This window comes from Scomber japonicus, chromosome 13 (assembly GCF_027409825.1).
Source record: "Scomber japonicus isolate fScoJap1 chromosome 13, fScoJap1.pri, whole genome shotgun sequence".
Taxonomy (NCBI): domain Eukaryota; kingdom Metazoa; phylum Chordata; class Actinopteri; order Scombriformes; family Scombridae; genus Scomber; species Scomber japonicus.
This window is the reverse complement of record NC_070590.1, coordinates 19,359,247-19,371,065: the sequence shown is the minus strand read 5'-3', so window position 1 is coordinate 19,371,065 and position 11,819 is coordinate 19,359,247. Positions and strand designations below refer to the sequence as shown.

General features: G+C 37.4%; 2 protein-coding genes and 1 non-coding gene across 4 annotated transcripts; 1 reads left to right on the top strand and 2 right to left on the bottom strand.

Annotated features, from left to right (window-relative positions):
* Positions 1–123: 123 nt before the first annotated feature.
* trnae-uuc (transfer RNA glutamic acid (anticodon UUC)) lies at positions 124–195 on the bottom strand. Its single transcript has one exon. It is a non-coding gene; the product is annotated as a tRNA-Glu (tRNA).
* A 2,151-nt stretch (positions 196–2,346) lies between these two features.
* On the top strand, positions 2,347–5,792 carry alox5ap (arachidonate 5-lipoxygenase-activating protein). Its single transcript, XM_053331665.1, has 5 exons — positions 2,347–2,478; positions 2,598–2,682; positions 4,266–4,336; positions 5,006–5,087; positions 5,508–5,792. The coding sequence occupies exons 1-5, from the start codon at positions 2,406–2,408 to the stop codon at positions 5,668–5,670; spliced, it is 474 nt and encodes a 157-aa protein (XP_053187640.1). The 5' UTR covers positions 2,347–2,405; the 3' UTR covers positions 5,671–5,792.
* A 110-nt stretch (positions 5,793–5,902) lies between these two features.
* LOC128371358 (mesenteric estrogen-dependent adipogenesis protein-like) lies at positions 5,903–7,815 on the bottom strand. 2 transcript variants are annotated; one of them, XM_053331662.1, is made up of 5 exons: positions 7,603–7,815; positions 7,268–7,419; positions 6,591–6,706; positions 6,326–6,472; positions 5,903–6,204 (listed from the first exon to the last, which is right to left on the bottom strand). In XM_053331662.1, the coding sequence occupies exons 1-5, from the start codon at positions 7,800–7,802 to the stop codon at positions 6,190–6,192; spliced, it is 630 nt and encodes a 209-aa protein (XP_053187637.1). In that variant the 5' UTR covers positions 7,803–7,815; the 3' UTR covers positions 5,903–6,189. The 2 variants fall into 2 exon arrangements, with proteins under 2 accessions (XP_053187637.1, XP_053187638.1); XM_053331663.1 differs by having other exon boundaries at positions 7,295–7,419.
* Between the last annotated feature and the right edge of the window lie 4,004 nt (positions 7,816–11,819).

The window sequence follows — 11,819 nt, the reverse complement described above, 5'->3', positions numbered from 1 at the left end:
AGTGAGCACCACTGTGTCTCATCAAGCTTATTAAATGTTTAGCCATACATTCATAATTAAAAAGCTACATATCAGTAAGAGATCGAGTTTAAGCATGCTGCTTTTGTCAAAGAAAAAGAGGCGTTCCCATACCGGGAGTCGAACCCGGGCCGCCTGGGTGAAAACCAGGAATCCTAACCGCTAGACCATATGGGAAGTGTTTACCAGGGGTGTCCTCACAGTTTATATATAAATTCAATTAATTCTATTTTACCACGATGACATAAACTTTCAGCATCGCTAGTTATCTGTGTCCGCTAATAAACAGTGTCCGTCAAGGAATTATTATGAACTTTGCAGTGTTTGATTATAATCGACGATTGGTTGATCAAGTTGTCTTCTAATTACCAATTAGATTGTCAATTTATAATCTAATGCTGTTTCCTTAATTTCTCAATATTACTGCTTTACATGGACAACACATATAATTATATATTGTAAATGTGCCCAAAATGCTCATTTTCAACTAGCCATTGAAATAAGAGTTACATCCATTTTATTGTATTTAATAAACCTATAAGTGAAAAAGATTACATTTTTAATTAAATATGCAAAACTAACAATTATATTTACTTAATTTTTCTTTGAATAGTGAATTAATAGGCCTAACTGAATTCTTACCATAAAATTAATTTATAGAGCCATTTATGTATAATTACATTTTGCTTTTCTTTTTATTCATGCCATCTATGTCATCTCTTCCCAACTGAATTTATAGCCTATATACACTGCCTGGCCAAAAAAAAAGGTCACACACGTTCGTTGGACCTCTTTTAGCTTTGATTACGGCATGCATTCGCTGTTTCGATAAGCTTCTGCAATGTCACAGGATTTATTTCCGTCCAGTGTTGCATTAATTTTTCACCAAGATCTTGTATTGATGATGGGAGAGTCAGACCACTGAGCAAAGTCTTCTCCAGCACATCCCAAAGACTCTTAATGGGGTTAAGGTCTGGACTCTGTGGTGGACAATCCATGTGTGAAAATGATGTCTCATGCTCCCTGAACCACTCTTTCACGTTTGGTGAAATCAAATCATAGAAAAACAACAGTAGAACTCAGGGCTATGTTTAATAGTGAAAGTAAGAGCATTTCCACACGCACAATGCAAAGGGAACTCAAGGGATTGGGACTGAACAGCTGTGTAGCCTTAAGAAAACCACTAATCAGTGAGGGTAATCGGAAAAAAAGGCTTCAATTTGCTAGGGAGCATAAAGATTGGACTCTGGAGCAATGGAAGAAGGTCATGTGGTCTGATGAGTCCAGATTTACCCTATGCCAGAGTGATGGGCGCATCAGGGTAAGAAGAGAGGCAGATGAAGTGATGCACCCATAACGCCTAGTGCCTACTGTACAAGCCTGTGGGGGCAGTGTTATGATCTGGGGTTGCTGCAGTTGGTCAGGTCTAGGTTCAGCAACATTACGTGCCCAAAGAATGAGGTCAGCTGACTACCTGAATATACTGAATGACCAGGTTATTCCATCAAAGTTTTTTTTCTTCCCTGAAGGCACGGGCATATTCCAAGATGACAATGCCAGGATTCATCGGGCTCAAATTGTGAAAGAGTGGTTCAGGGAGCATGAGACATCATTTTCACACATGGATTGTCCACCACAGAGTCCAGACCTTAACCCCATTGAGAATCTTTGGGATGTGCTGGAGAAGACTTTGCTCAGTGGTCTGACTCTCCCATCATCAATACAAGATCTTGGTGAAAAATTAATGCAACACTGGACGGAAAAATACATTTTGTGACATTGCAGAAGCTTATCTGTTTAATGTATTATAATCTGTAGGAGTGAGGGAGTGAGATAGCAGTTTGTATGGGATTAAATCCATCAATAGGAAAAGCTAATACATACCCTCAAAAGAGAGGAAAAAACAGATATGAAGCTGCATTACCATCCAAAAGCACATGCAGGTGCTGTTTGACTGTACACAGGCCTTATCAGAATAAACCAGTTATTGTGGTCAATCAGTGGTTGAGTATAACAGTACACATTTACTCAACTACCATGCTTGATATAATTTTGGTGCATTGTCTTATAAATAATAACTTTGTGCCTTGATCTCATCCACCAGAGCCACCTGCTCAAAGATCAACCAGGCAGAAGATTGAGGAACAGCAGGACTCCAGCAGCAGCAGCAGCAGCAATGTGTACTTCTGGCAAATCTTTCATAAGAGGAAGTGGATGAGACACTTGTTTGCACATCCCTGTATAAGCCAATTTGCATAAAGGGGAAGCCACAAACGAGGGATGGAGAGATCAGGTTTATCATCTGCAACTAACTGTATGAATGTACACTTCTGGATGTGCCATCATCCCCTCCATCCACCTGCTCTAGTACAGCTCGCACAGTGATCATGGACAACAACAAAGTGGTGGAAAACATCTACCTCCTGGTCATCGTCACACTCATCAGTGTACTTCAGAACGGTGAGAGAAAACTATTACAAATGAGTTTTTCATTTTACTCTAAATCAGTAGTTAAAGATGTTAGAAATGCTCTAACAGTGATATGAATGACCTTTCTGCTTTTTTAAATTTGTTTTAAGCCTTCTTTGCCAACAAAGTGGAGAAGGAATGCAAAACTAATAACACCCAGCACACTTCTGCTTTTGAACGAGTGACCTGTGCCAAGTAAGTTTGAAACTGGGTTCTTCTGTTTGTACGTGTTCTCATTCCTGCTGTATTCCTCTCATGAGACACCACCTGTGAAACAGTGGGTGGCTTTGTGTTATATTTGTTTCCTGCTATAACTTTCCATTTGGTTTTCACACCCCCCTGTATATTAGTTCTCGTGAGAGGCAGCCCTCATTTGCCTTCTAGATACGGAGAAAAAATAATAGGTGTGAGGCTCATTTGAATGCTTGCAACGAAAGCAACAATGACCACTAAGAATACATATTTTTCCAGTTAGGTGACTCATCGTCATTTGTAGGTCCTGTTAACACTGCAGTCTGTGTGTTTATGCAACCTAAAAGCAAGTGTAGAAAATCAGATTTCTGCATTTATTACAAAAAATTACAAGAACAGATTCAGTGCTTCATGCTACACAGACTTCACTGTTTAGATTTCACTAACTGTGTTGTCAGATCTTATTCAATAATTTCAATAATAGCTGAAGGATCTCATTACAGGTTACAAGATCCAGCAACAGCAAACTTCCTGTCAGAGCAACATCCTGTCTTGCAGTGAATGCAAGGATTTCAAAACAATTCACAAACTTTAGCTTCTTAAATGTGATGGAAACTTTCAGTCAAGGTTTAACCCTTGAATGTTCAGCTTTATGCATTAATATGACACCTCAAAGGCTCTCATTAGCTTCGAATATGGATGTATTGTGCTTTTTTCAGGGTATTTAAAACATTTAAAAATAAAAAATGAGTCACTTCTTGCATTCAAGATTAAAAATGAGTATATTCACAATCAAATTTTCTGTTGACAGATGCAAGGTGTCATATGAGAGCTCATTACAGAACAGTAATCCAAGTAATTGGTGATATTTGTGAGGTGTTTGGTATAACTGGCAGCAGTTATGGTCTTAAGACATTAACCAATAAATGAAACCGGTTACAACCAAGCATTAAAGCTCATTTTTGCTCCGGAGGACCAAAGAATAATTTTTTTTCTCCTCATAGTTTAATATTTTAAGGGTTATAGAGGCCTGAAAAGGTAAAGGTATCCAGTATTTGACAAGAAAAAACTAAAAATTATTTTAAAAAAGAAAAACAAATAAATAGAAATCATTTTAAGTAGCCAATGTATATTTTTTCTTTCTTTAATCACCTTGGGACCCTTGGTAGGTTCTCAGCCAACATAAGTGTGGTGTTTTTTGAATAACTCTGCCAACATGTGTGAGCTTGCAAAAGCTTTGGGGAACATGGTGCTATGCAACACACTGTACTGATTATTGCAGTGTATTGCAACAGCCAGTGCATGGTGACTCCGAGAGTGGGCTCAGATTTTCCTGGCGCCCTGTTTCAACTTTGCTCCTCCAACACTCAGAGAGCCAGACTGGGTATTGTAGCTCATTCGCCATTTTTCTATCCCCAGGATCTTTATTTTTTCACAGCTACTTCTTCTCTGCAATATTTCCCAACAGCTGTAGAGTTTCCGCTGCAGCACTGTCTGAAATACATTGATGATTGCTTCATAGTTTTACATTGCAGGTAACTTCCTTGAATAATCTAATTTACAGTTCTTGTTTGCACTTCTTTCAGTCGTAACTGCATGGATTTATATCCCACTTTCCTGGCAGTGATGTGGTGTGCCGGCCTGTGTCTCAGTCAAGGTAATCATTAATCAGCTGCTGTAAATGGCACTCCTACATTTACAGTAAACACTATACACCCACACAAAGAAATTCAATTGAAAACACTTGAGTCATTTTTCTTCAAAATATATTATGTTTAGTTAGAGATTACTTCTTTAATGTTGTTTGTGTTATAATATTTACATTAAACTATATGGTGAAAGACACCTGAATGTTACACCCATGTCTCCACTCCTCTGGGCGCTTTACACCAGACTGTGGGGTCTGGCTGCAGTGATTTGCCCTCATTCCTTTTATAAGACCATAAGTGAGGTCAGGGTACAAGTGATTTTGACTCACAATAAGGGCTGAGTCACAGTAAGCATCACACTTCTTCCTAAAGTTGTTTTATGGGATATAAGTCAGGGCCAGGCAACTACATTTCTTCACAGACTTATCTTGGTTCAAGGAGTAATTACTGACATAGGGTTTTCCCAAACTGTTGCTACAAGCTGGAAACCCACAGCTGTCTGAAATATCATTGTATGCTGTATCATTAAGAGCTCCCCTAATGGGAAAAAAGAGCCATAAACAAACAAACCCAGGAAAACAGGCCCTAACCAGAAAAGGTCTGCCTACTTTATGGACTCACATAGAGGGTATAAACACAATTCTTATGGTTTTTCTTTTACTGTCATTTGTTTGAAGCTCCTGCCGCCTTTGCTGGAATCATCTACCTTGTAGTGAGGCAGAAGTACTTTGTGGGATACCTGGGACAAACCTCTCAAAGGTAAATGAACAAAAACAATCTACACTACCCAAGCAGTTTATTAGGACACACCTGTGCAATGTAAAGCAAACTAATACAACAGCTCAGTTATAAATTCTAGTTAAAAAGCCAAAACATGTTTTATTTTTGCATTATATTGTTCGTCATATTTTGTTCACCACATTATGATACATGAGAGGGGCAAAATATTAGGAACACTTTAAAATATATAGCACTCTAGTATAACACCACCCTCTATGACCTCAATAATAAGCAGAAAACAGAATGATCACCTTTCTGACAAAACTAAAGATGTATAAACTTCATGAATATATAATTTATAGCTGAGCTGTTGTTTCTAAAGCAGGGATGAGCGCATGTTTTGTGTGTGTATTTAGAAGCATCATTTTAACCCTATTTTGTTTTTAAATGTCTTTGTAGCACTCCAGGTTACCTGTTTGGAAAACGTATCCTCAGCTTCTTGTTCCTGATGTGCATTGTGGGCATACTCAACTACCTGCTGACGCGTTACTTTGGCAGCAACTATAAAGAATACGTAGATCTCTTCACCAACGCTGCATCTGCTCTTCTCCTCATCCCTTAATTCAGTGTATGGCACATAACAGTCATGTGGATTCTTCCTGTTTTTTGTCTTTCACCTGACGAGAGTTGCTGAATTAAAACTCAGGGTTTTTTTTTTTACATAAAAACTGATTTTATTGTATTTGAGTTTGGTAAAAAATAAAAACTTCTCATAAACAAATGCTGATTCATTATGTACAAAAGTCTGCAAACATCTGATTTGTGGCACAGATCTGGTGCCCTGTACACATACAGTTAATAATCATCAGGTCATTTAGAATTCCCTCGTCAGTGCTTGATCAATCTTTCCACCCATTGAATAGAGTTCATATCTGGATGCAGCAGTGATTATAAGGTAGGTCCTGCAGCCCCGATAGGTTAGCTGATCCTTCACCTGGCAGGTTGATGATTCCAGGTATTACAACCGTTCATCTGTTGATCAAGAAACTCCTTTTTCATGTTTTCTTGAAGAAGCAGATGCCATCAAAAACTGAGCGAATAAACTGGCCTTTTCCTTACTCTTCGTTCATCCGCTGCTCACTCATATCAGTCTCAGCTTTAATGGTAAGAGAAATGAGCGAAGAAGACAGGTTAGACAAGTGCACGCTGACAAATAAATGTTAACAAAATGTAAAGATCACGTTTGAAGTGTTAAAGGAAGAATTAGAGACAGTTACCTTAAATGTTCTCTTGCTGAAGCCAAACCAATGCGGGAAGTCAAAGAGGGCATCTGAATAGTATTTCAGGGTGAAGGAGGCATCTCTCCACACAGGTTCAACTTGTACCAGGTCTGCCCAGCTTTCCAGTGCTTCAGTCAGGTCGATCTGCCATGAGGTAAAAATCACTTTAAACACTAAAATTTTGGCATTTTTGTCACAGAATAACTCCTGGAATGTATTAAACTTTAAAGTGACAGCAGAAGGACTATGAAATCCTGCTTACATCCACCCTGTAGCTCTCCCCAGCAACAGAAGAGATGGTCCAGTCCAGGCCTTTTTCCATCTGCCACTTGATGAAAGGGTCATTGCCATCGATGGACACCACATACTGCTTCAGCACTGAAACAGGGCAAAGGATAGTTCATCAAGATAAAAACATGCCGTCATGTGGATGAAATACTGTGCTGCCATTAAAATGTCTCTACTCCACCCACTGCAAATGTCTGCAAAGCCTACATGAGTCACTCATACCGTCAAACGGCATGAAACACTTAGCAGCTCCAAGTACTCACTGGTTTGAAAAACACTTTTTGTGCTCACTAAAACATGCCAGTGGTGCTTTTTAGGGCCACTTATTTTACCACTGTGTAATTCTTTGAGTGTATTTACACACAAATTACACTTTGACCATGCTGAAGTTTACAGCGGAAGTTTTCAAAACTTTTTCACATCAAAACTGACACAAATTAGACCCCTGTTTGATAAGATTTTTTCCCAGCCCCCCCATCTTTTACGATTTTTGCTTTTAGATGTTTTAATACAGAAAGTGTATAAGACCCATCACCAAAAAAGTCAAACATTGTGCCATTGTGTTTATTATAGTGAAAATAAACGACTCCTCTTTTTGCTGAGGACCCCCTATATCCCCTTAAAGCACCCCTGGAGGACCTATGACCCTACTTTGGTTTAAGTCACCTTTGGTCTCACTGGCTGCCTTTCTGTTGGACACTGGAAAGTTTTCTTCGCAGGCACTAATCAGCAGATAGATTCTCCTGGACAGCAGACTCTTCCTGAAGCTGGTGTACTCCCATAAATTGTTCACTTTAACTTTCCTGATATTGGGAACACAAACCACAGAGTTTTGTGTCAGTGTGTTATTTGTAAATGATATGTTGTGAGGCATCTGATGGTAAGAAAACAAAACATTGAAATGACCATAGAGCATTGTTATTATGCCAAATTATTACTGGTTTTGCATATTAAATGTACCAAAGTCATAGTCGTGTTTTTCTCACCTCCCCAGCGACTTCTGGAAGACTATGTTCCCCATGCAAGAGTGGAGGTCATCGATGAGCACCAGGGTCTCCTCCGGATCGCTGTAGACTCTGTAACCCGAGCTGAGAGACATCACGGAGAAACCGGCAGGAGGTTTCCTCAGAAACTCCCCGATTTCTGTCACCTTCATCTTGCTGTGGGACACTTGGTCTGCTTTCATGGTCTCACGCAATTCTGCAGCAGCTGATTGCACTGTTTGACTTCTGTCTGCAGCTTTAGTAACGTCCAAGTGTCAAGTCAGACACATTCAAACATGCCCGCTTCCGGTCTCATGCCAAAATCAAACCCTCTACTGAAACTAGCTGGTTGTAAGGCTTAAGGGGAAGTTTCAGGATTTTTCAACCTGGACCTTATTTTCCCATCTTTTGTGTCTAAGTGACTAATTCCAATTTTGACTAAGAATGAAGGGAATTCCTTTGGGGCAAAAGCTCTCTGTCAATGTACATCAACTAAAGTGTTAGTTTTGACCACTGACAGGCTCTGATTGGTGTCTGACAACATTATGGAAAGAATCTCCAAAGAGAAATACAACTTATTTTCTTTATCTTTCACTTGAACATTTGATCTCATGAGACGAAAAAGATGTGATCAAGCGGTAAAAAGAAAATGTTTTATTTCACTATATGGTCCTTTCCATAATGATGTCAGACACTTAATTATAATAATAATAATAATAATAACAATCTGAGCCTGTCAATGTCAAAAACAAGCTTTTAGTTTTAATTTCAAAAACTGTTGTTCCCGTTAGTCACTTAGACACAAAATGATGGCATTTCCCTTTAAATTTCTAGTCACTTAATTAATGAAAATAACACAAATCAGCAATATTGATAATTAAGTAATTTATCCAGCAAAAACATTATTGAACAACAATGCAATTATTAGGCCATATAACCACCTACTGTCCGTATATAAAGTAACATAAAACATGTTTTAACACATGCAGTATTTATTTCAACAATCCTGGCACTCCCCACTTGTTTTCTGTTTACTATGTACAAAAACAGTATGTAGAGGTTGTCCATTTGTTGTTTCTATAAGGATGTATGTATTTATTTTTCCACCTACTTGTTCAGTGATACATTCATGTTTATATCCATGTGTATCTGCCTGATAAACTGGTGTGTTTAAGTAGCATTAAGAGTAATTAGTAAGCAGTGCAAGTAAGGGTTAGGGTTAGGGTAACTAATTCTGATTAGTTTCAGTGTTACAGTGTTTAAGCTACACAATGTGTAAAAAGTCAATATAAAGAGCATATTCAATGAAATGTAAACCTTAGACATTATCCAGATCTGACAGATGAGCAACTTGGATGATATAGTGTCTCAATTTAAAAAAAGAAAGAAGTGTAAAATAAATATTGTTTCCATTCAAGTAATAAATATTGCTCTTATTTTTTATGTATTTAAATATGTTTAAAAAAATACAAACAATATACACATATTCAAACATACAGAACATGATGCCAAATATTATGCTTTTAATTTGAAATCAAATCAGTATACATCCGTTTTTAATTAACATCACATGACCAGGTATGACAGCTTTTCCAAACATACTTTGTGAACGGGTCAACCCCCATCAAGGCTGGTCCCCAGCCCTACATGCAAACATGACACACATAAGTGAGCTCATAAATTACTTATCATTATATATAAACAGATACCACATATAGTGTGTATTATAGGTTGTATAGTTTTAGTACATGTAACATTAAAGTCAAACAAATTAAAAAAACTACTGTATACTATTTGATTTCGAGTCAATAAGATTAGTGATATCATGCTGGAATGTACAACTTTGTGGGAAGACACTTGAAACATTTGGGTCTGTGCTTGGAAACAAGCTTTGAACTGAGAGGAAAAACTATAGAAACCACTTCAAACACTAGTGAATGAAGTCACGTGAGAGCCTTTGTGATGCAGTAAAAACAACATTCATGTGCAGCATATTTGAATTTCATATCAACAAGCTCTTTGTCGTGTGGCACATTTCAGTGCTTTCTTTCAGCACACAGTGTTTGTTCAGGCCTCATTTTTCCCAAGATGAATACCTGTCTTTCTTCACAAATGACACAGCAGACAGAGTCCAAAACAGGTTCATGAATCACATATAGCTCTGATTTTACACCCTCTTCACATAAAGTATTTACATTTTCCTGAATCCTACATAAGAAGAATGCTGCATTTCTGTGAGAAGAAATAGAAAAAGAGTAAGAAATAAAATGTACTACAATCGAGCCACTATAAACACACCACACAGTACAGCAGACAAACCGTTTGCTTTCTTTCTGTACAAAAATGTGAACACTCACCACTGTGGTTTCACGACAGAACCACCATGTTTAATTTCTGTAGCCAGAAAGTCCATGTTTAGCCTCCATGGTCTGGAAGCTGTTGACTCATTTGTTCTGGATGTCTCTACCAGTCTGCATGGCCAACAACAGAAAAAGGGCCTCCATTCTGGATGCTTCTCCTTCACAAGAGACTGTAAATGATATCTGTCCTGTTGAAAACACCAAATCATGCCAGTTTGACCCACAGTGCATTGAATATACAAGGCAGAGACATGACACTGTCCTCTGAAACAGATGAGGCCTACTGGAAAAATGTCAACAACACACATATAATGTATCACACAATATGCATTTCTTGTTGTTTTTAATTGAGTTTTATTACTTTCACAGCAATATATATCAATACTGTCTAATATTATCACTTTGAAATAAATAACATATTACAAAAAGTAACATATGCAGTTTACAGAGACACAAATAAAAATGCATATCCATATGCTGTATAAGTTAGATGGTATTTAAATAGATCATAGCCGTTTGTAGACCATAACACTAAACAAATATAGTCTGATCTTTATTAAACAGATACATTTTCATGAAAGATTATATTGCAGGCTCAAGCACCTCTACTAGACTGAAGTAAAAGTAATATCATTATAGTGTAAAATACTGTGCATTCAAGTGGTACTTCAGTAGTCAAGTAAAAGTACATAATCATGTTTAGATTTCAGCATTTGTACCTAATAGCTGTAAATAACTAAAACGAGGGCTGAGCGATATGGAAATAAATCCTGATACAATATTTTTTTCATATCAGTCGATATCGATATATATCACAATATAAATCAAATTACTATTTTTGTCGAGCTTAAATGTTCTGTTACTCATAAGTGTGTTGTGAAGATATCAGAAGGTTATTTTTGATTAAAATATAATGTATTTTCTGTCAGAAGTTGAACATGACAGATGTACAGAAGAAAACATCTGAAACAGTTGTATAAACAGGCAGTGTTGGGCAATTACTTATAGTTACTCATTACTTCTACCAAAAAGTACTGAGTTACATCAATGTCAAAGTAAAAGTAACTATTACGTTACGTTTTTGTGTTGAGTGTTTCATTAGGTTTGAATTACTTGCTGCTGATGTGGAGAGGGTCTTTTGAACAACAAACCGTAATATGTAAAGTATGTCATAAAAGCGTCACCACAAAAGCTGGTAGTACAACAAAGTTATATCACCATGTGTGCTTGAAACTCTGCAAGAGCACATCTCCGGCCAGTGACATATTGAAGAAAGTGCCGAAGCAACCAGCACTGACGCAACTGAGTCTGGCGTCTTCTTTTTCCAGAACAGCAATACGACTAAAACAGTCAAAAACAGAAGGAGATAACGTCCGCAGTAACACACCACACAGAGATAGACATGGCCCCAGTGAGTGTGGTTAAAAGCCCGGATTCAGAAAGATCATCAACACACTAGATATAATCTACCTAGCAGAGACAGCTCTACCTTTATATCCTCGTGGCATTATGCACAAAATGTGCACTTTTATTTAGTGTTGTTTGAAATGTTTAATAGTGACATGATGCAGAAAAAGGCACTTTATTGTATTCATTTGTTTAAATATTGTACTGGCATTATGTAAAAAAAGTGCACTTTAATTTAGTGTTGTTTTGAAATGTCATCTCAGTGACACCCTGCGCAAAAGTGCATATTTTTCTTTTAAAATATCTTTGTGGCATTATGCACAAAATGTGCACTTTAATTTAGTGTTATTTTGATGTGTCATATTAGTTACATTATGCATAAAAGACACTTTATTTGTTTTGAAATGACATGTTTGTGCCACTGCTTAATAACTCTTTAATAAATACAGTTTT

Bases quoted from the DNA above. Each gene is read 5' to 3' on its own strand.
- alox5ap (XM_053331665.1), top strand. From the start codon at position 2,406: ATGGACAACAACAAAGTGGTGGAAAACATCTACCTCCTGGTCATCGTC. The intron at 2,479-2,597 runs GTGAGAGAAAAC...ATTTGTTTTAAG, and splicing joins CATCAGTGTACTTCAGAACG to CCTTCTTTGCCAACAAAGTG. The intron at 4,337-5,005 runs GTAATCATTAAT...ATTTGTTTGAAG, and splicing joins CGGCCTGTGTCTCAGTCAAG to CTCCTGCCGCCTTTGCTGGA.
- LOC128371358 (XM_053331662.1), bottom strand. From the start codon at position 7,802: ATGAAAGCAGACCAAGTGTCCCACAGCAAGATGAAGGTGACAGAAATC. The intron at 7,420-7,602 runs GTGAGAAAAACA...TCCCAATATCAG, and splicing joins TTCCAGAAGTCGCTGGGGAG to GAAAGTTAAAGTGAACAATT. The intron at 6,707-7,267 runs GTAGGGTCATAG...GCCCTGTTTCAG, and splicing joins CAAAGGTGACTTAAACCAAA to TGCTGAAGCAGTATGTGGTG.